At 49.2% G+C, this 19,538-nt stretch overlaps 1 protein-coding gene across 2 annotated transcripts in view; it reads right to left on the reverse strand.

Annotated features, from left to right (window-relative positions):
• The window catches only part of LOC113584852 (myosin-9), a 30,768-nt gene extending 18,537 nt beyond the window's left edge, over positions 1–12,231 (reverse strand). For both annotated transcript variants that reach the window (XM_027022037.3, XM_027022036.3), the window contains exons 1-3: positions 11,996–12,231; positions 2,083–2,414; positions 766–922 (exon numbers count right to left, since the gene is read on the reverse strand). In XM_027022037.3, coding sequence (XP_026877838.2) covers positions 766–922; positions 2,083–2,409 — 484 coding nt within the window. In that variant the 5' untranslated portion in view covers positions 2,410–2,414; positions 11,996–12,231. The remainder of the gene's footprint in view (positions 1–765; positions 923–2,082; positions 2,415–11,995) is intronic.
• Positions 12,232–19,538: the final 7,307 nt, after the last annotated feature.

Below are 19,538 nucleotides of genomic sequence, written 5' to 3' on the forward strand. Positions count from 1 at the left end.
CAAATGTCAAGTGGCCCGGTACAGCATTTCAGTGTCTTTGATTTATTCATTTGAGTCTCTGCCATTCTAAAACAGGCCTGGAGCATAAAAATGCAACTTGGCAAAAGTAATTTTCAGCTGAATATTCTATTTGGTAAAACCATTTCAGGGAATACAGACATTATCTATAGCACACAACCCCAGAGCTTCGTCTCGCTAACAGGAACTGCTTGGCTCACATACAGGAAATTGATATCCGGCTTCCTGTAACTGGGAAAGAAGCTGTCTTTCAAGCACCTCCAGCACGAACACCAACCTGGCTATGCCAGCTGACCACCAAACCTGCTAGAACACAACTCCATGTTCCCAGGGCAACCCACGACATCACTGAGCTACGTCCTGTTAGCAGTAAAAATATAAAACTACCAGAGACCGAAATTGAGGTCAGTGCCTTGTCTGTTGGACATCTCCTTGATGTACTCAGGAAACCTCATTAAAGCCCTGCGGGGAAATCTGGGAAATTGTGTTCTTTGTCTCTTTAGCGCTCTGCTTCACAAAGGGGAGGGGCTAAAACCACAGCAGTCCAATCAGAAGTGTTTTTGATGTGGTATGGAACCTGTTTGGCTGTGCAAGTGTAGGCATGCCTCAGACCTTAGGAGCTCAGACATGTACGACAGTAACTGATACGTTACTACGAAGTAATCTTTCAGCGTCCGCGCTCATGAGCAAACAGTATGATAGCGCAGATACCACAGATATGTACACATGCGTGTGTGTGTTCCTTACCTTGCATCATGCTCCTGTAGGCCGTGTCTGTGATGGCGTAGATGTGGGGGGGCATCTCATGGCGCTTTTTGCCCTTGTACATCTCAATGATCTCTTCTGAATAGATGGGCAGGTTTTTATAGGGGTTGATCACCACACAGAACAACCCAGAGTATGTCTGCATACACACACACACACACACACACACACACACACACACAGGCATATTTATTTAACGCAAGGATAGAAGGTAGTGTGTTTGCCATGTGGTACTGAATGCCCGAGTGTCCACACTATGGCACAGGCTGCCATACGCAGCCTGGAGCTGAACCTGCTCCTCACGCAACTCTTCAGCAGCAGCCAACAACTGCGGCTAAAACACGCATTCACTCAAAGAGCTGTCTTCTTCAGCAGAGACTCTCTCCCTGGAGGGGTGTGGTGATGGCTCTCCAAAGAGCCCTCTCTGTCTGACCCCAACCATACGCCCATCTTTCACCACCCGGGGCCTTTTCCATAAACGGCGTCATTAATCTCCCACTTCCCCCAGACCCACGCATCATCACCTTCCTGTTTCTTCCCAGAACTCTCCACTCATCCACCCCCCCCCCCCCCCCCCCCCCCCGTCTTGCACACACATCCACCCAAACACCCACCCACCCAGAGTGTGTGAGGTTCAGGGCCAGCATTAAGTGTGACTGGGTCTCGGCAATGCCAGAAAAGGACTCCATGGTCATGACATGATAAAGCTTTGTTGCCTCAGTGTGTTAGTGTGTGTGCATCCAAACATCCCCCACACGAGTGAAGACCTGACTCACTTCAGATCTAACCAACAGCTCTCTGCATGGGTCTCTCTCTTCTTCTTTCAAGACATTCTTCTCCCCCTCCTCTGTATTACATATTGTTCCCTGGAGTTTCCTGTTTACCAAAGAACTCCAAAACATGGCGTGTCTGTAAGTGTGTTTTTCTCTCTGACTCCTTCACGAGTGATTAGCTCAGAAATGCACGTCCATGTGACACATGTACACCCCCCCCCATTCCTCTCGGTGCGGTTGCTAGCGTAGTTTTCTCTGAGCCAGGACGCCGAGCCCATCTGGGATGCCCGTTCAGCGCCTCCCCTCGCCCTCTACACTCCGGCCTGCAGTTTGGGGCCAGGGGAAGTGGAGCTCAGGTGGCGTCCAGGAACGAGGCCGCCCCACGCTCCTGGCGCTCCAGGAACCGGAGGCCTAAGGTCACACGGGGACAGCCGCCTCAGCGTTCCGCCCTGTGAGTGAATTTGGCTCGACGCGGTGGCGTATCATACCCACGCCATGCGTGCGCGGAGGGCAAGCGGCGACTCACGTAGATGAGGCCGGAGTAGTAGCGCTCCTTCAGGTTGTGCAGCACTGATGCCTCGTTCAGACACGTCAGCTCCGCCATGTCCTCCACCTTGCTGAACTTGGGCGGGTTCATCTTCTGGACGTCGTCCTTGTTGACGCGCACCTTCTTGCCAGAGTCGGCCAGCTCCACGACCACCTCGTCCCCATGCTCTTCCTTCAGGGAGCCCGCTTCGAAGCCCAGCCGCTCCGACGGCACCCACACCAGCTTCTTGGTGGCCCAGTCGGCCTGAGCCAGCGGGTTGTTGACGAGGGAGCGGTCCACGTACAGGTACTTGTCTGCAGCTGACATGGTTGCTGCAAAGAGGGAGAACAGGAGACGGGAGAGAGAGGTTAGAGGTGGTGGAGAGACCGACACCATTCGAGCGCTGAAGCGCCGACGTTCAGTCAAACCCACCAAAAACATACGAGGTTATTTTTATGCTACGGGTGCGGAAAAAAGGCCCGACGCAGTGACTGTTCAGAATGCGTTTCTGCTGGAGCACAAATGTGTGTTTGGAAAAATGACCTGAATATGGCAGGAGTAGGTCTGCTAAGACAATAGCAGGCATGGAGCAAAAATATCGGTGGGCACCACACTGCACATAGCAAAGGGAACGCGGGTCTAAACGGCGCCTGCAGAACACCCACTCGAGATTGAATTCCCTTTAACCTAGAGAGATTGGACGAAAATCTGTTTTTTGGGGAAGCCGCGCAAGATTGTGGGCCCGACCGTCATCGCGCAGAGTAACTGTCTGTAAGGAATGTGGTACCATGGAAATACAGAATTACAAATGCACAACCAAAGTTGCCGTAACCTCGCCCTCTATAATAACGCGGTTAGAAGGATGTACACAAAGCCTAGTTCTCAAATGGGCGCGTGCTCACACCCGCCCCGTAGATTCGCACTAACGTGAACAAAACAAAACTCCTCAAATAAGGAGCTCGCCAGCTAGGACTATTTTTAGATCACCAATTATTGGTGTGCGAACATCACATTCAATCGTGTCCGGCCATGACATTCGCATTTTCCCACATGCACGGCAAACACGCGGACGTATGAGGGTCGAGAGGGTGCGTGCACCTTCGACAGCGCAGCGAATCCAGCGACACACTTCACCTGGACTGCAAAAAAAAAACCAGTTCTACAGGTTATGCACCGTAAAACCAGCTTACTGTCCAAGTATTCCAATAACATGTTATTCGCCAATATTAATACTAGAGTAAAACAGGCTACATGACTCATGGAAATTATTTATGTTCTCAGTTCCTTTTCATACATAGGCCCTCAGTAAACCAGGGCACGCGTGGGTGTGTGTGTGTTGAGACCAGGTTAGGTCTGAAGCGCTAAAACATATTTTAAACAGCACATTGCCTTGGTGCCAGATGTCGGTACAACTGTATGTTACGCAACTGCTCTCGCTCACTCATGGACCAAATCAGATCACGATTTAGGAAACAGCAGCAGAAACAGCACTCTGGGAATGTTCACCTTCTGCTGGCTTTTTTGGTTTAAATATGTGGTTTGGACAAACGACTTTGTTGATTACACGGTTCACAGACAATTTAAACAATTTGTGCCTTTTGAAGCAACATGTCCGAGCGTGAGACCTGTGCCTTCATCCAGAAATCGCGCAGAATGAGTTAAAGCACAGGTTGTTAGGATGTTAGAGGAGCCTGAGCCACTCGGCGAACCGCGGCTTAGCGTTCCCAACCCATCGTCGCCTCAGGAGCACGCGAATTCAGTTAGAACCAAACACCAACACCGCAAGTCCTGACACGACTGAGCAAGTGGCTGTTTCTTTCCCATGCTCGACAGCGACCTTCCATAAGGTGACTCGACGGGTTTTACCGGGACCGGGGCCTTACAAAAGCACGGCAAATGCCAGTCGTACCAAATGTAAGATACAGGCCTCTGCAACCCCAGTAGAACTGACATCAACTTCTAGTAAATCTCCGAAAACATCAAGTTAAAATAAAAAGTCTAATTGATGCAATTTTGCCATTAAACTTTTGCTCTCTCTTTCTTTTAGGTCAGTACAAAAGAGGATAAACTGAACACTCGCTCAGAGTTGCAGGCTGATCACGTGACTGGTCGGCATCGGAGTGGGCGGTGCCAAGCGCCTGGGAAAGCAGGATAGGTGACAACAGCACGTGACAGTTTTAGTATGAGCCCGGAGGCCTGGAGTGCTCTGTGTGTGTGTGTGTGTGTGTGTGTGTGTGTGTGTGTGTGGAGAGTGAGAACGCTGTGGGGCGTAGCAGAAGTAGCTGGAGCTTGACTGAGCTAGGTGGGGTTTGAATAGTAGATGTTCTGCATTATCATGTTTGTTTGAGTGCATGTGTGTGAATAAATCTTATCCAAACAGAAAACACACACACACACAGAGAGAGCAAAGACCTCATGATTTTTCTTCTCATGATCTCTCTACTAAGATGCACAAACACAGATGTACTCTCTCGGTCACACATTCTAACACTCTCTCTCTCTCACACACACACACACACACACACACACACACGGTCTCGAATCCCTGACACCACAGCTGACTCCGATCAGCTCTCCCCTCCCCCACTTCCTGCAGTGTAACATGGTGTACCCTCTAAAATTAATCCTGGTCTTCTTGCCCCCTCCAACGACTCCGGCCCCGCCTCCCAATAAAATCTGTTTATTCAAACTTCCAAACTTTCATTCCTAGCATACTTGCGTTGCGCCTTATCGGAGAAAAGAGGGAGCGAGGGAATTCTGGCAGATTCCCTCCTCTTCATCGGCGCTCCTCCCCCTCCTCATTCCTCTATCGCTGTCCTTTACGTCTCCGGGTTAGGTGTGTCCAAAGTGGGGGATTTGATCCTCACCATAAATCAGTTTGGCCTCCTACGGGGGGACTGACTCTGTGATCTTCAGTGGTGTGGAATGCTGTGAGAGTGTGTGGAGTGTGAGAGAGCGTGAAGGAGAGTGAGATTGTGTGGGCAGCCTGTATTCGAGACCCGCATGACTGGCGCTTCACGCACTCCTCATCGGGGACCTGGGGAGGTGTCACAAAGCAAAAAGGTCTTGACGAGGTAGACGGGAAGACGTGCACGGCTGGAAAAACGCGTGCAAGACTGAATGCAGAGGACTAACTCTTAAGGCAATGCTTTAATGCAGAACTGAGCTGGCGAGGACCAAATGTGCACACACACACACACACACACACACACACACACACACACACACACACACACACACAGCATTCCGCTTGCTCTCCAGTTCAGGCCGAGATGAGCCCGAACTATTGCTCTTTCTGTCTGAACCAGTGCGCTAGCTGGGTCCGGCTCAGCTCGCTGGGCCCGTGCAACCTTCCATAGGAGGGCCGAAGCTGGCGATTCACGCCGCCCCGTGCTGAGAACAAGTTTGGTCTGCGGAGTCTCCGAAAGGCCGGCTGCACATCCGCTCACGTTTTTTTTTTTGTTTGTTTGTTTGTTTTGTTCGTTTGTTTTTAAAATCAGCCACAGCAATCAGTTGGGCGTGGCGCTTTGGAAATAAACCGTGCACAAACTGGACTGCAAACAGCCGTGCAGAGAGCAGTGCCTGGAACAGCCTGCAGTTTCCTCCAGCTGCTGGAGGCAGGGGCAGTGGTCACCGGGGGGGCAGTTCGTCTAGCAGGAAGGGTACTGCCAGCTCTCGGGAACCTCAGGGTTCACGACTACAGGAAGGGAGAGGAGGAGGCAGCTGCAGACAGAGTTACGCGAGGGGCCGACGAGGGGCCCCGGCATCACGACGCCACGGTTAATGCTCGCGGACGGGCGGTGAAGCAGCAGGGTAAACGTGGGTTGGGGGGGGGGGGTCCTAATGAGGTTCGTTTCTTTTGTTCTAATGAGGTCAATTGCGTTTTTTATGGCTGGAGTGGAGGCTGGCGCCTGACCCGATTTAAATAATTAAATATGCGTCTTTATAATGAGCTCTGCCCGTTAATGACACAGGAATCTAATTTTTAAATATTCGGGGCTTTTAAGGAAAAAAGAGAGAGAGAGGAAAGAGACTGTTTTAACTGTGTCAAGACTGTGTCCTCTCTGCATATAGTCACGTTAGCAGGCTCCTGGGAAGCTAATTTTAGTTGCCCATTTCCCCACCATTTCACACACGAGCTAAAGCGACCAGAAAACGCAGGAGGAGTGCCGTCCTCGATTAGCCAGGAGAAGGACCAGAGTCCCACTGCCCCCTGGCATCACACACAACTACACCCACCCCTCACCAGACCCATCACATCCATCACTCTCAATCGGCCACAAACCCGTTTTGTCAGTCCTCAGATTAAAACAATGCGAAGGAATTTGGCGCAGAGAGGTTAAAGGGGGTCACTCGTTCGATGGAATGAGCCAACCGGATCAACCGTGGACGCACAAAGGACCTTCACACGGCTCTTTTGAGAGCTTAAACGTCAAGGTTGGACTCGTTTAGCCGCCCGCAAACAGAACACAATGCACACAAACAGGCGGCGGCATCCGCCAGCGAGGGCCAATCAGCTGCGTCACACAGCTACGCACCGGCCCACATTAACGCACTACAGATAACAGCCGGTAGTTTTACTGCAGGAGAACCACAAGCAGGACTCCATTTGGAGGTCTGCCCGCTTATCTTATCGTCTTTAAAGTGTATTCTGAACAGTCTGCCATCTCTCCTACCACCTCAACGCCCCGCTGGATCTTACGCCTACCCGCCCCGGGGTGTGGCACGCAGTCGTGGATGAGGTCATCGGAGGGGGCGCGGGTTTCCCGCTGGAGAGAGGCGGGAGGAGAGGGAGAGGCGGATCAAGGGAGTGAGAAAGTGGAGAAAGAAGGAGAGCGAGGAAAAGGAAATGAGGAGCAGGGAAAACTATTTTGCCATTTCAGGGACTTTGCTGGACTTGGGCAGAAGGAATGCGCCGTTTTCCTGAGAGAGATCAAGACTAAGCTTTAAAAACCCCTTTCACACCAAAGGCCCCAAAGGCGCAAAGAGCACCAGAACCAGCCTAGAGGGCTGTAAATCAACTTCACTACATGCCTGGCACACATTAGCGCAGACGTCTACTGCAGCCTGCCCCGTCATGCCAATCACCAACGTTTTCAGCAGGGGTCAGCGGGAAAGCAGATCAGAGCAGAGGTCATGGGTAAGGGGGCAAGCTCCCCTCACTACCCACGGACCCAGCGACGAGGGCTTGCCCGTGGGCTTAGCATCGAGCCCGTGCAAGACTGCTGGAAATCGCACCGCTACCTCCGGCTTGTAACGTCTGGGAAAGACGAGAGGCAAGTGAACGTTGGTTCATCACTGCGGGAATGTTTAGACATGTCAGTTGCTTCGCCTGGTTCGAACGCATCGTTAGCACGCAACCACTCTGCCTGTGCAATTACATAGACGCACGCAGGCCGCACGAGGAACACGAGGGGTGCAGGGGCACCCTCAGCCTTCCTGACGAAGCCCAAGCACAGGCAGCGTGAGCAAAGTTCAGCACAGATGACGTGTAAAAGCTTATCTGTTCAGGACCTTAAGGCAGCGGTTTACCAAAACATGCCAGCGTGATCGGCTCAAGAACAAACATGGCAGAGCGATGCCAGTCTTACGGCCCTGATCTCCAGTCTGTGTCCCTGCGGACGGACATGAAGTGACAAAATTGCACATTCCAGACCTCTAAATGATTTCAAAGTGCAGCTCAGAGTGGTTCGGTCGCCCAGTGCAAGTGAAAAACAAACAAACAAACAAACAAACTCCCTGCCCCAGAAGGCAGTAAAGTGCAAGTCAAAACACACACACAATCAGAATTTAAATCACCTGCATGGCCTGAAGATCATAACAGCCTAAAGGGTAAAACACCTTTCCCAGAATGCAGCTACCCGTGATCCGCTCTCATACCCAGACGTGGGAAGGCCAGGCAGAACAAAGGCATCGTATGCCACCAGGACGTTCTGTTTTTCTGAGGTTTGGCTAAATAATTGGATGCAATTGGAGGCCACGTTTGAAAAGCGCACGTGAGGACTGTTTAAAAGGACAACAAAGTGCTTAAGATGGAGCAGGAGGAAAAATTAAAGTTATTCAAAATGTCATATTGGCATAAGGCACAAATAGTCAGTCAGATATGTTTCTGTAAAATACTCACATTACTGAATAGTTTTAATTCAAGACTACAACACCTGTTCGTTTACAGACCTATTTAAAAAGTTTTTAATGAAAGCATAAAGCATACTGAAAATCTGTTACATACTTTTACTCTTCATTTCTCTGTGTGACTCTCTCTCTCTCTCTCTCTCTCTCTCACACACACACTCACAGGAAGTCTTCAAAGGAGTTTCCCTACACTAATCAGTCAAGGTTCTAACAGGAAGTAAGATCACCATGGCAGAACAGTACAAGGTGTGTGCTCAAGACTCAAAAAACTGCAGTATATAGCCCTTGGCTTGGGCCAAGTTCAGTCCTCTCTTTACAGAACCCCCAGAACTTCCTCCAGAACTTCCTCCAAGGCGATGAAATTCAAACAATGCTCAACGAATCTAACGCTTCACAGAATCACAGAGGCCCAGACTGGGTAAAAGGTACATCGACACCACTGAAATGAGTCAGCACCTCTCAGTCCCAACACACACACGCCTATGTCCGTACGAGACTGCTGTCCAGGAGCGCAGAGTTGTCCAGGAGCACGCCCGCCTCAGGATGTCCAGGGTTGGATGCCCGTGTCAGGGTGTACAGGGCTGGATCGCAGCTCTTGACACAGGTCTGTTTGTTTAGAGATTAGCCAATCCGCTCCCTGGCTTCCTACTATTGTTGTCATTCACCACTATGCCACAGGTGCAGTCTGGGAAGGGAGGGGCTAAACGGGGAAGGGATACAACCCCAAAAAAGGGAAAAAAAATGCTCCAGTATGAAGAATAGACAGAAAACAGAGCGGAAGGAAGGAAGGAAGGAACTGGGCCTACACACACACAGCTGAGGTTCAAGCAGCACATGCGTGTCTGCTTCATGTCTTATGAATCTGACACCATCATATCTTTGCCCCTTCGTCATCTGAGGAGACGAAAACGAGAAGTCACATGACTGACGCCATCACACAGACACACGCGCGCTCTCTCGGGACACCTGGCTGCATGATGACAAACAGGGTCCCTGTGTGGGACACAGACCTCGACGTCTCAGGTGAGACCAACACCTTGAGACCAGTCTGCATCATCATCTCCAGATACTAGCATCATCACGTGACCCCAGCTGATCTACAGCACGGTGGAGAGGTCGCTTGATATATTGTTTGACAATCATCACTTCGAAACCAACCAAACTTTCACGTTAGTAATGCCTTTGTAATATATCTCACAGCAGGAGTCACCATCAGATATGTGGCAGTCCAATCCCAGTAGGTGCTGGCCACGTCCTGCAGGCCCGACTGTCCTGAGCGCTGGCGAACAGGACCGCCCTAAAGCCGAGACTCGCTCAACTCACTGGCACAACTGCTGACTGGCCTGAAATCAGCTCCTCACGCCCTTCTCCACAGCGCGTGAACGGCAGCCATGAAACTCTGGGGGGTTTTAATTAGGCCTGCGCACCCACCGTGGGAGGGAGAGAGAGAGAGACGAATCTACTCCGTTTTAAGCAGCCCACCACACTCTCCCCTGCAGGGCCGAACTGCGGCGAGACGTCTTCACCTCCTCCACACTCAACAGATCTCACTGTTCAGAACATCTCTCTCTCTCAGCGCCGACAGAGTTGGATGAACCACAGCCTCCCTCCCAACAGTTTCCACCACATCTGAATGGGCGGGGGGTGAATTAATCAGATAGAAGATGGGGGGGGGGGGGGCTCAGAAGGTGAAGTCAAAACAATGCAGAAGGGGAACAAGGCATGCTTTGAGTGGGTCACAACGCCCCAGGACAGATGTGTGTGTGTGTCTGTCTCTCTCTTTCACACACACACACACACACACACACACTCGCGCATGCAGTGCCACCTCAGCAAAGATACCTACAACTATCCCCCCCCCCGACAGAAATAAAGACGATTAAACATGTACTGGATAACAAAAACCATGGTTATCATAGATTTAAGTGTTAACATGCTGCACATATATTTTTTTACGGAACATATGTAAACCACTTCTCCTAAGGAGCCCAGTTTCCATTTCTGACCTGCATTATTGGCCATCAAGACAAGAGGCCAAAGCCGGAAGGCAGGAATGTACCCTTCAACATCTGGATGTATAAAACAGACCCTGCTGGTATGTGTGTGGTCACCTAGGCCAGGGTTGTTGTACTTTGTTACCCAGGAAATCACCACTGCCTAATGTTCTGTGAATAACTTCATGTGTGTATTACACTCTGACCACATTTCATCATGTAATGCGATACCACTGACTGCAGCCTTCCATGTTTGTCATCACACAACAATGTGAGAAAAACCTCTCTGTGCCTGGTCTTTCATATTTCAAATCTCAGTTGAAAACATTCGGTGTTCTTCTCCCTCTCTCCCTTGTCTTTTGTAAAGAGACCTTGGGCGTCAGAACGGCGCTTCATAAATAAAACATGATGGCGATGATAAAAGCTCTTTGTGCGTCTTTGCAGGTGAAGCGCAAATGTCACACTTTGGAAATGTAATGATCCCTATGAGATGAAACCCTCCTCTTTTAGTAGCTAGCAATGACTGGAAATGACCGATTTAACACCACATGTCTGCATATGTAAGGATGGAAGGAAGGAATGCATATGTGACTGCTAGAATGCAGAATAAGAAGCTTTTTGATCCCGAGGGAAATTGCAGAATGTAGAAACTACATTCTACATGTGACGTGCACCTTTAAAAAAAAAAAAAAATGCTCATGTGTTTCCTCCGCCTCCCATTACACACCACACTTATAGCTAGGCATTACTCAGCACCAGCTCGGGTTCAGAGCACATTAATGTGATTCAAAGGACAGTGACAAATCCATGCATCATAAGACGAAGTGCAGGACAGCGTGGTGTCCTCGTGGTCAAATGCTCCAGAATCAGGGCGTGCGCTCATTCTCGAGAACTTTGCCATTCCCGAGGTTTCCTCCCTATGCCCTGCAGCAGTTTTATTGCCACGAAGAGCCGGACTTCGCAGTAAGCCCACATTTTACAGCACGGTTCCTGTTAGCAGAATTGTGGGCACGTCTGGAATTTGACAAGTCCCCAATAGTCAAAATCTGGACGTACGTAACGTCGATAACTTTCAAATCATACTATTATTTGATTATGATAGCAACTCAAAACAACCTGGCGCTCATGTTGAAGCCAACGCGGAGGTGTCGCAAACTGGCCTATGTGAGGATGAGCGGGAACACGACATTGCAATCCAGCGAAGTATAAAACAAATGAGCGACATGCGTCATTCAGATGGAAAACAGGAAACGGGCGGTGACGTCAGCGTGCGCAAAACTATCGCCCGAGCGCAGTTAAAGCGGCTGTTCAAGGGGCAGGAAGGCGCAGAATTCTGCGTTAGTTAAGTTTCGAGGTAAACTAACGTGTTCGGTGACGGGTTGTAAACCCGCGTGAAGAAATCCCAGCACCGCGAAAGTCTGCATTTCTGTCTCAGTCCCTCCATTTTAGCAGCTCACTCATGCGTGCACTTCCTGCGCGTTTTCGTGCAGGTCCATCTGGCAACACCGTTGCGCTTGCTGCTGCGTCGGCTTTGCACGGTTAAACGGAGCGCAGACCCCGTTCAGATAAAGTCAGGGCATGAAGGAATTACGCGCGGTGTGAAAGTTTGCCGAAACTCCAGCCAATTCAGCGCCATCAGCGCGCGCGTCTCCTCCCATGAGGTGGCAAAGTTGCACTTCGTCCTTCCTGGTTCGGTGCACTTGCTCGCGAGCAGCTACCGAGACGGGCCGATGAAAACCAAAACCAGCGAGAAGCAAAAAACCAACCAAACAACAACAAACACATACCTGCTTTTCAGACGCCTTCACGGTGGCTACAAAAATCGGAGAAGCAGTCGGTATCCGGTGCGCTGCAGCGTCGCAAACTTCCTTTGAGTCCACTGCAAGCTCGCGACGGGCTCTGTTCACACCAGCGAGCGCGCGTTCCCTTCGTCTCTCTCGCGTGCTCACACTCGCGCTTACTCTTTTTTTTTTCTTGCCTCTCGCTCTCGCTCTCGCTTCTCTCGCTCTTCCACTTGCTGGTTGAACTGGCCTCGCTGAGTGTCTCGGGGTGTGGTCCAGAGACGGGGAGGCCCCGCCCACTTCCACTCTCACAGCCAATCACGGCAGCAGATGGGCGTGCTCAAATGGAAAAGTCAGTAGCAAAAGGCGAAAAAAAAAAACCAACCCAATGAACTTCAGATCTTGGGAGGGGGGAACCGAGGCAGTCCCTAGGTAATGTTTAACGAGTAAGGTATGTGCCCGCTAAGGATTTTTGTGACCATATAAGTAGCCGGCTGTGCAGGATCCGCTGACATCACACCGCTCGACCCTTTGTGGCACTTTTAGAGCCCTGCTCTTGTTTGTTAGCTCAACAAACACGGAGGCATACCAGGTATTACGAGTTCAGCTAGATCGTTCACTAGACTATCAATAAACTTAAGTCGTATGTTAGCTGCGTTTACTGATGGCTGAGATCACGGCGTTTGATTCTTGAGAAAAGTGCTTCGTCTGTCTTTCTTTAACATCTTTCCCCCGTGGGAGAGTTGGAGAGTAGCGTGTTGTATGTAGCAGTTCAGGGATGAATGAAGATTTTGCTCCTTTTGTCTGTCCTCCTTATCCTCTCTCATATTGTAGTGTTCCTCTGTGTAGCAACATTCCACATACCCAAGTTCATATTCATCCAGAGATGACAAACAAACTAATGACAAATCTCTGGGGAAACAACAGAAATGTGCAGGGAATGCAGATGGAAGAGTCTGGGGGCCCCCCAGGACCCCCTGAACTTAGGAATCACAGCAGGAAAAGTGTGTGTGTCTGTCTGACGCCAACCATTCACAAACATCCTGAGTCCTATACAGGCCATGACCCCCCCCCCCACAATATCCACACCATGAATCCGCCCAAGCACTGTCTGCCGGCCTAACTCTGCCCGGTTCCACCCAGCGGCAGGCTACGGTTACAGAGACCTTCGGGAAAACGAAAGCGCACACCGAGGGTACCGAGAGGACTGTCTCCTGACACTGGCTAACTCCACATAACGTGGACGAACATTTAACATTTAAAAGCGAGTGTGAGGTAATCTCAGCATCAGTAGGGCTGCGGTCTCACTGTTGACACTTTTCCCTGACACGGCTGCGTATTTGCAAACTATGACGAGTCCTTTCGACCTCAAATAAATACGGTCAGCTGTAACACTGAAAGAAATTGCGGTGTTAACTTTTAAATGAGTTTTTATTCAGCTATTTTTAAGATGATACATTTTTGTAAGCTCGTCTGACTTATTATAAATATGAATATTCCTGTGAGTATTAAAATATAGGTAATTACATAGTTGGATGTAGTGTTTGCTAGCCTGTTGTTATATGGTTTATTGACATTTTAGACATTAAGGTGATAAATGATTCCCAGGACACATTTTTCTTATGTCACAGAAATCGGGGCATATTATGATGTTATTATGCCCAGCAGTCAGCAGGTGTGGAATGTGTCTTATGTACGGGAGCTGCTAGCAGCTGTGTATAATTTATGACCGTTAACTTAGGCAGTCGGACAGAAAAATCAATACATACTGATAACCAAGCAATGGAGATTATCAGATGGAGTTTCGCAGGGTCAAAGGTCATGATTTCTCTTTCACTCCATGAGCAATGGCAGATGGCCCGAGGAAAAAGAGAGGGCGGTTTTATAAGTCTCTAACCCTCTCTTGGAGAGTTTACTGGCTCCATGAGTGACAGAAGTCACTATGAAGACCAGAGAGAGAGAGAGAGAGAGCTGAGGCCGAGTTCAAGAATTTAAAGTTCAAAAGAAGGGAAAAAAGAGAGAAAGATTACCATATTAGGACACTCCTGACCCCAGTCCCTCCTCCTTAGCACTGTCTCTCTCTCACACACACACACTCACACACACACACACACACATGCACACGCACACAGACACACACACGCACACAGACACACACACATACACACACACTCACACAGACACAGGCACACACACACACACGCATGCACATGCACACAGACACACACAGACACACACACACACACGCACACAGACACACACACACATGCACACGCACACAGACACACACACATACACACACACTCACACACACGCACACAGACACAGGCACACACACACATACACACGCATGCACATGCACACAGACACACACACACACACAGACACACACACACACACACACGCACACACACACACACAGTTGCAAGAGCAGCAGGGTGTGCCCCTAGTTCTGGGTGTAGCAGTATTATACCATGTGCATTAACACACAGTACTATTCACTTCCTTCAGGTCACCAGTGAGGGTAAGAACAAGCACATATGAAACATTCTTTGTAGCTCATGAATTGAAGTAAGGTATGTGTGAATGTGCATATGCGTGTCTGCCCTACAGTGATGAAAAAATATTATCTCATTGTCACCTTCACTTTCTGTGTGTCTCTCTCTAACCTTCTCCCACAAATACACACACACACACACACACACACAGGACTGTATTAACTTTAGTGTCTATCTATAACTGCAATAATTACCTCCCCACAAAGAATGCCAACTCACTTTGCGCAACTCACTTCAGCTTACTCATATGCTCTTTTGTCCTGATATACTGGGGATCTGTTTGAGTGTGAGTGTGTGTGTGTGTGTGTGTGTGTGTGTGTGTGTGTGTGTGAGTGTGTGTGTGTGTGTGTGTGTGTGTGTGTGTGTGTGTGAGTGTGTGTGTGTGTGTGTGAGTGTGTGTGAGTGTGTGTGTGAGTGTGTGTGTGTGTGTGAGTGTGCATGCGTGTGTGTGAGTGTGTGTGTGAGTGTGTGTGTGTGTGTGTGAGTGTGTGTGTGAGTGTGCATGCGTGTGTGTGCGTGTGTGAGTGTGTGTGTGTGAGTGTGTGTGTGTGTGTGTGTGTGTGTGTGTGTGAGTGTGTGTGAGTGCATGCATGTGTGTAACCTTAAATGGCATAAAATGTCACTCATCATTCCAAACAAACTGCCAAAGCAATGTTCTTAGGGAACAAATGGCTAAATGGCACCAGAGGGCCAATGTGTTCATCTCTCTCTCTCTCTCTCTCTCTCTCTCTCTCTCTCTCTCTCTCTCTCTCTCTCTCTCTCTCTCTCTCCTCTCTCTCTCTCTCTCAATCTGTTTCACCCCTACCCTTGCAATCAGTGTACAGGAGCAATCCATGATAAAAACCCACCAACCAATTCGCAACAAACTAGCAGCGCCTATTAGAGGGGAGATAGCGTTTAGCTATTGTGTCCTGCTCTCTCCCAGTGCCCCATTAACTCCAAACTACACAAACCCTCTGCAAATGTACTGGTGAGCCGCCTTCCCACCCCTCAGTCGTCAGCCCTGGCATGTTTGCCTCCTGCAGTTTGACACACGAAAAGATCTGCCTGTTAAGAGAGAGAACAGCTTTCCCTGGCATTACATCAGCGGGTACGTGTCCAGTGTTTCCGTGGAGCAGAAGAGAGGGTGCCTAGCGGCAGGACCAGTGTGTGTGTGTGGATAGTAAACAGAGCTACAGCATATATTTACTATAAACAATAAACACATGGTGCGTCTCAGTGGCCCACAACAGCGATGCCCCCCCACGTTCACACAGTCGCACGCTGATTCGCGCAAGCCTGTTGTAATCTGGTACCATCTAGACTATGGATTGCAGATAGCAACTCACAAATAAATTAACAGCAAATATTTCGTAAAGTGCCAAAAAATGAGACTTTGAAATGAAAAGCGCGTTACAAAGGGAGGGACAGCGGGCTGAGGAATTCTATAGCTCATGCGCTCTCTCTCTCTCTCGCGCGCGCTCTCTCTGGCTCTTTTTGCCCTTATATGGTCATGGAGTGGTAGAGAGAGAGAGAGAGAGAGAAAGCGACAGAGCGAGCAAGAGCGGAGGTGTGGTCTATTGTTCGAGGGCGGAAGAGGTGTAGAGTTACGCGGGCTCACTCACTCGTTCACTCCCTCCCTCCCTCCTCCACTCTTTCATGCCCCATCCCTTGCTCGTCTTTTTTTTTTTTTTCACATGAAAAACTAGTATGGTGCCTTTGTGGACATGATTGAAAAAATGTGTGACAGGTACCTGCCTATAACAGAGGAGCCTGAATACAAAGAAAGGAAAGAGAACTAATATGAGTGAGAGAGAGAGAGTGAGAGAGAGAGAGAGAGAGAGAGAGAGAGAGAGAGAGAGAGAGAGAGAGAGAGAGACAGAAAAAAGAGAGCAAAACAGAGTGAGAGAGTGAATAAGAAGTAAAGATTTTGACAGACAGACCCAAAAAAATCTCTCTGGATAAACATAGAGAAACAGGAAGCAGATGTCTGAATGAAAATCTCAACCTTCTTGTATTTGATAATAAGTGGCAGAGAATTTGTAATGAAATGATTTTTCTGTCTCCACACAGATCTTCAGGATTAGAAATGCCTAGTTTGGCTCTGTTTAGCCTTTGCCAGCCTCCATGGTCCACTCAGCTTCAGCCAAAACCTTTCCTGCAACACTCTGGAGACCCACCCAAACACACTCACACAACATACAAGCTCTCAAAACTACACACTGCAGGGGGGCTCAAATCGGTCACACACCAACCCACACCACAAGGATACCACAAAAACCTGACACAACACAACTCACCCAACACTTACCCAAGAGCCAAAGCACACTCCTCACACGCACAAAAAGTTTACTTCATATTACCTGAGAGGTCACATGATCAGTAAAGAAACACGAGCTCAATCCTCTGGTAGCCACACTTGCTCATCTATCACACATCAGGTGGTACACTTTGGATCACGGGCCATTCACATGTGAGGTAGTGCACTTTGGATCATGGGCCATTCACATGTGAGGTAGTGCACTTTGGATCATGGGCCATTCACACGTGAGGTACTGCACTTTGGATCATGGGCCATTCACATGTGAGGTAGTGCACTTTGGATCATGGGCCATTCACACGTGAGGTAGTGCACTTTGGATCATGGGCCATTCACACGTGAGGTAGTGCACTTTGGATCACGGGCCATTCACATGTGAGGTAGTGCGCGTTGGATCACGGGCCATTCACACGTGAGGTAGTGCACTTTGGATCACGGGCCAATCACATGTGAGGCAGTGCACTGTGGATCACAGGCCATTCACACGTGAGGTAGTGCGCCTTGGATCACAGGCCATTCACACGTGAGGCAGTGCACTGTGGATCATGGGCCATTCACACGTGAGGTTGTGCACGTTGGATCATGGGCCATTCATACGTGAGGTAGGGCACTTTGGATCATGGGCCATTCACACGTGAGGTAGTGTGCGTAGGATCACGGGCCATTCGCACGTGAGGTAGTGCACTTTGGATCACGGGCCAATCACACATGAGGTAGTGCACGCTGGATCACAGGCCATTCACACGTGAGGCAGTGGACTGTAGATCATGGGCCATTCATACATGAGGCAGTGCACGGTGGATCACGGGCCATTCATACATGAGGCAGTGCATTGTGGATCACAGGCCATTCACACATGAGGCAGTGCATTGTGGATCACAGGCCATTCACACGTGAGGTAGTGCATGTTGGATCACAGGCCATTCACACGTGAGGCAGTGCACAGTGGATCACGGGCCATTCACACGGGAGGCAGTGCACTGCGGGTCATGGGCCATTCACACGGGAGGTAGTTCACGTTAGATCACAGGCCATTCACACATGAGGCAGTGCACTGTGGATCATGGGCCATTCACACGTGAGGTAGTGCATGTTGGATCACGGGCCATTCACACGTGAGGTAGTGCATGTTGGATCACGGGCCATTCACACGTGAGGCAGTGCGTGTTGGATCACGGGCCATTCACACGTGAGGTAGTGCGTGTTGGATCACGGGCTATTCACACGTGAGGCAGTGCGTGTTGGATCACGGGCCATTCACATGTGAGGCAGTGTGCTGTGGATCATCCATGCAGTGCTGTGGTCTTTGTCCTTTTAGAAAGCCTCACCTGCTCCACCAGCCGACATTCTTCCAGGATCCTGTACCTCCTGAACAGCGATATAAACATAGTTATATCTCCTCAGCAAGCGGCTGTGTAGGAGATCTCCGTAGTGAGCTGAAGCAAGGGGCCCTGAGTGTGTTTGCGTGCGACTCAGTGGGTCCGGAATGCAGAGAGGACATGATGTGTCAGAGCTCTGGGGAAAAGCACTGCAGCCTCATCTACTGCCAAAGAGCTGTACGAAAATAAGCACCGTCAGCCCTGATGTCATCTGTGGTCTAGTAATAACATGCTGCAATTGGTGAGCAAGAGAAAGAAAGAAAGAGAGAGAGAGAGAGAGAGAGAGAGAGAGAGAGAGAGAGAGAGAGAGAGAGAGAGAGAGAGAGAGAGAGAGAGAGAGAGAGAGTAAAGTAAGTTCCTGTTGGTGATATCATGGGATAGGTATACAAATGTAATGTTCTGATTAGACAGCTTTAGTGCAGGTGGTCGGGAGAACTTGGAGAGAGAGAGAGAGAGAGAGAGAGAGAGAGAGGGAGGGAGATGGGGAGGAGAGAGAGAATATAAATGTTTTGAGGGGGGAGATATGAAGCAAATAATAAATTAGCAGAAAGAAAAGTGGTATATAAGTAAGACAGTTGTGAAAGTGCATGAATGAGGAAGAAAGAATTGTGAGTGGGCGACTGAATCAATGAATGAGTTACTGGCAAAACTATTTTAAGATGACTGAAAAGTGAGAATGAATGAATGAATTTGGATAGAAGAAAATGAACAAATGATTTATAAATGAACAGTGGGAACTGAGTCCAGGGTGATGTCATAATGGTGGGTGTGGCAGGGAAAGGCCAATAGGCGGGGGTAGGGGTGCTCAGGTGATGCTCAGAGAGCAAGGGAGTGATGACAACATGCATGAGCTGTACAATCACACACTACTCCACAGTCGTCTAATAAACGGCTCAGGTTATTCCTCTAAATGTTCGTATACTAATATAGTTTCTTAACAACCAAAAGTAATCAAAAGTATTCATGCAAATGTGTTTGGTGCATTAAAGCTGAAGTAGGCAGCACTTAACTTAGGGTTAATGGCCAACTAAGGAAGTGAGAGTTGTATGTGTATGTGAAAGAATGTGTGTATGTGAAAGAGAGAGTTGCATATTTTAGGAGAGAGAGGTGAAAGGATCGATGGTGTTAAGATGTATTTTAATTTGAAGAAATCTGATCAGAACAGATCCATAATGCACTGAGACAGGTCATGAACATATCAGAACAGATCCATAAGGCACTGCGACAGGTCATGAACATATCAGATCTATAATGCACTGAGACAGGTCATGAACAGATCAGAACAGATCTATAATGCACTGAGACAGGTCATG

The sequence above is a fragment of the Electrophorus electricus genome, chromosome 6 (assembly GCF_041902795.1).
Source record: "Electrophorus electricus isolate QZ-2024a chromosome 6, ASM4190279v1, whole genome shotgun sequence".
Classification (NCBI taxonomy): Eukaryota; Metazoa; Chordata; class Actinopteri; order Gymnotiformes; family Gymnotidae; genus Electrophorus; species Electrophorus electricus.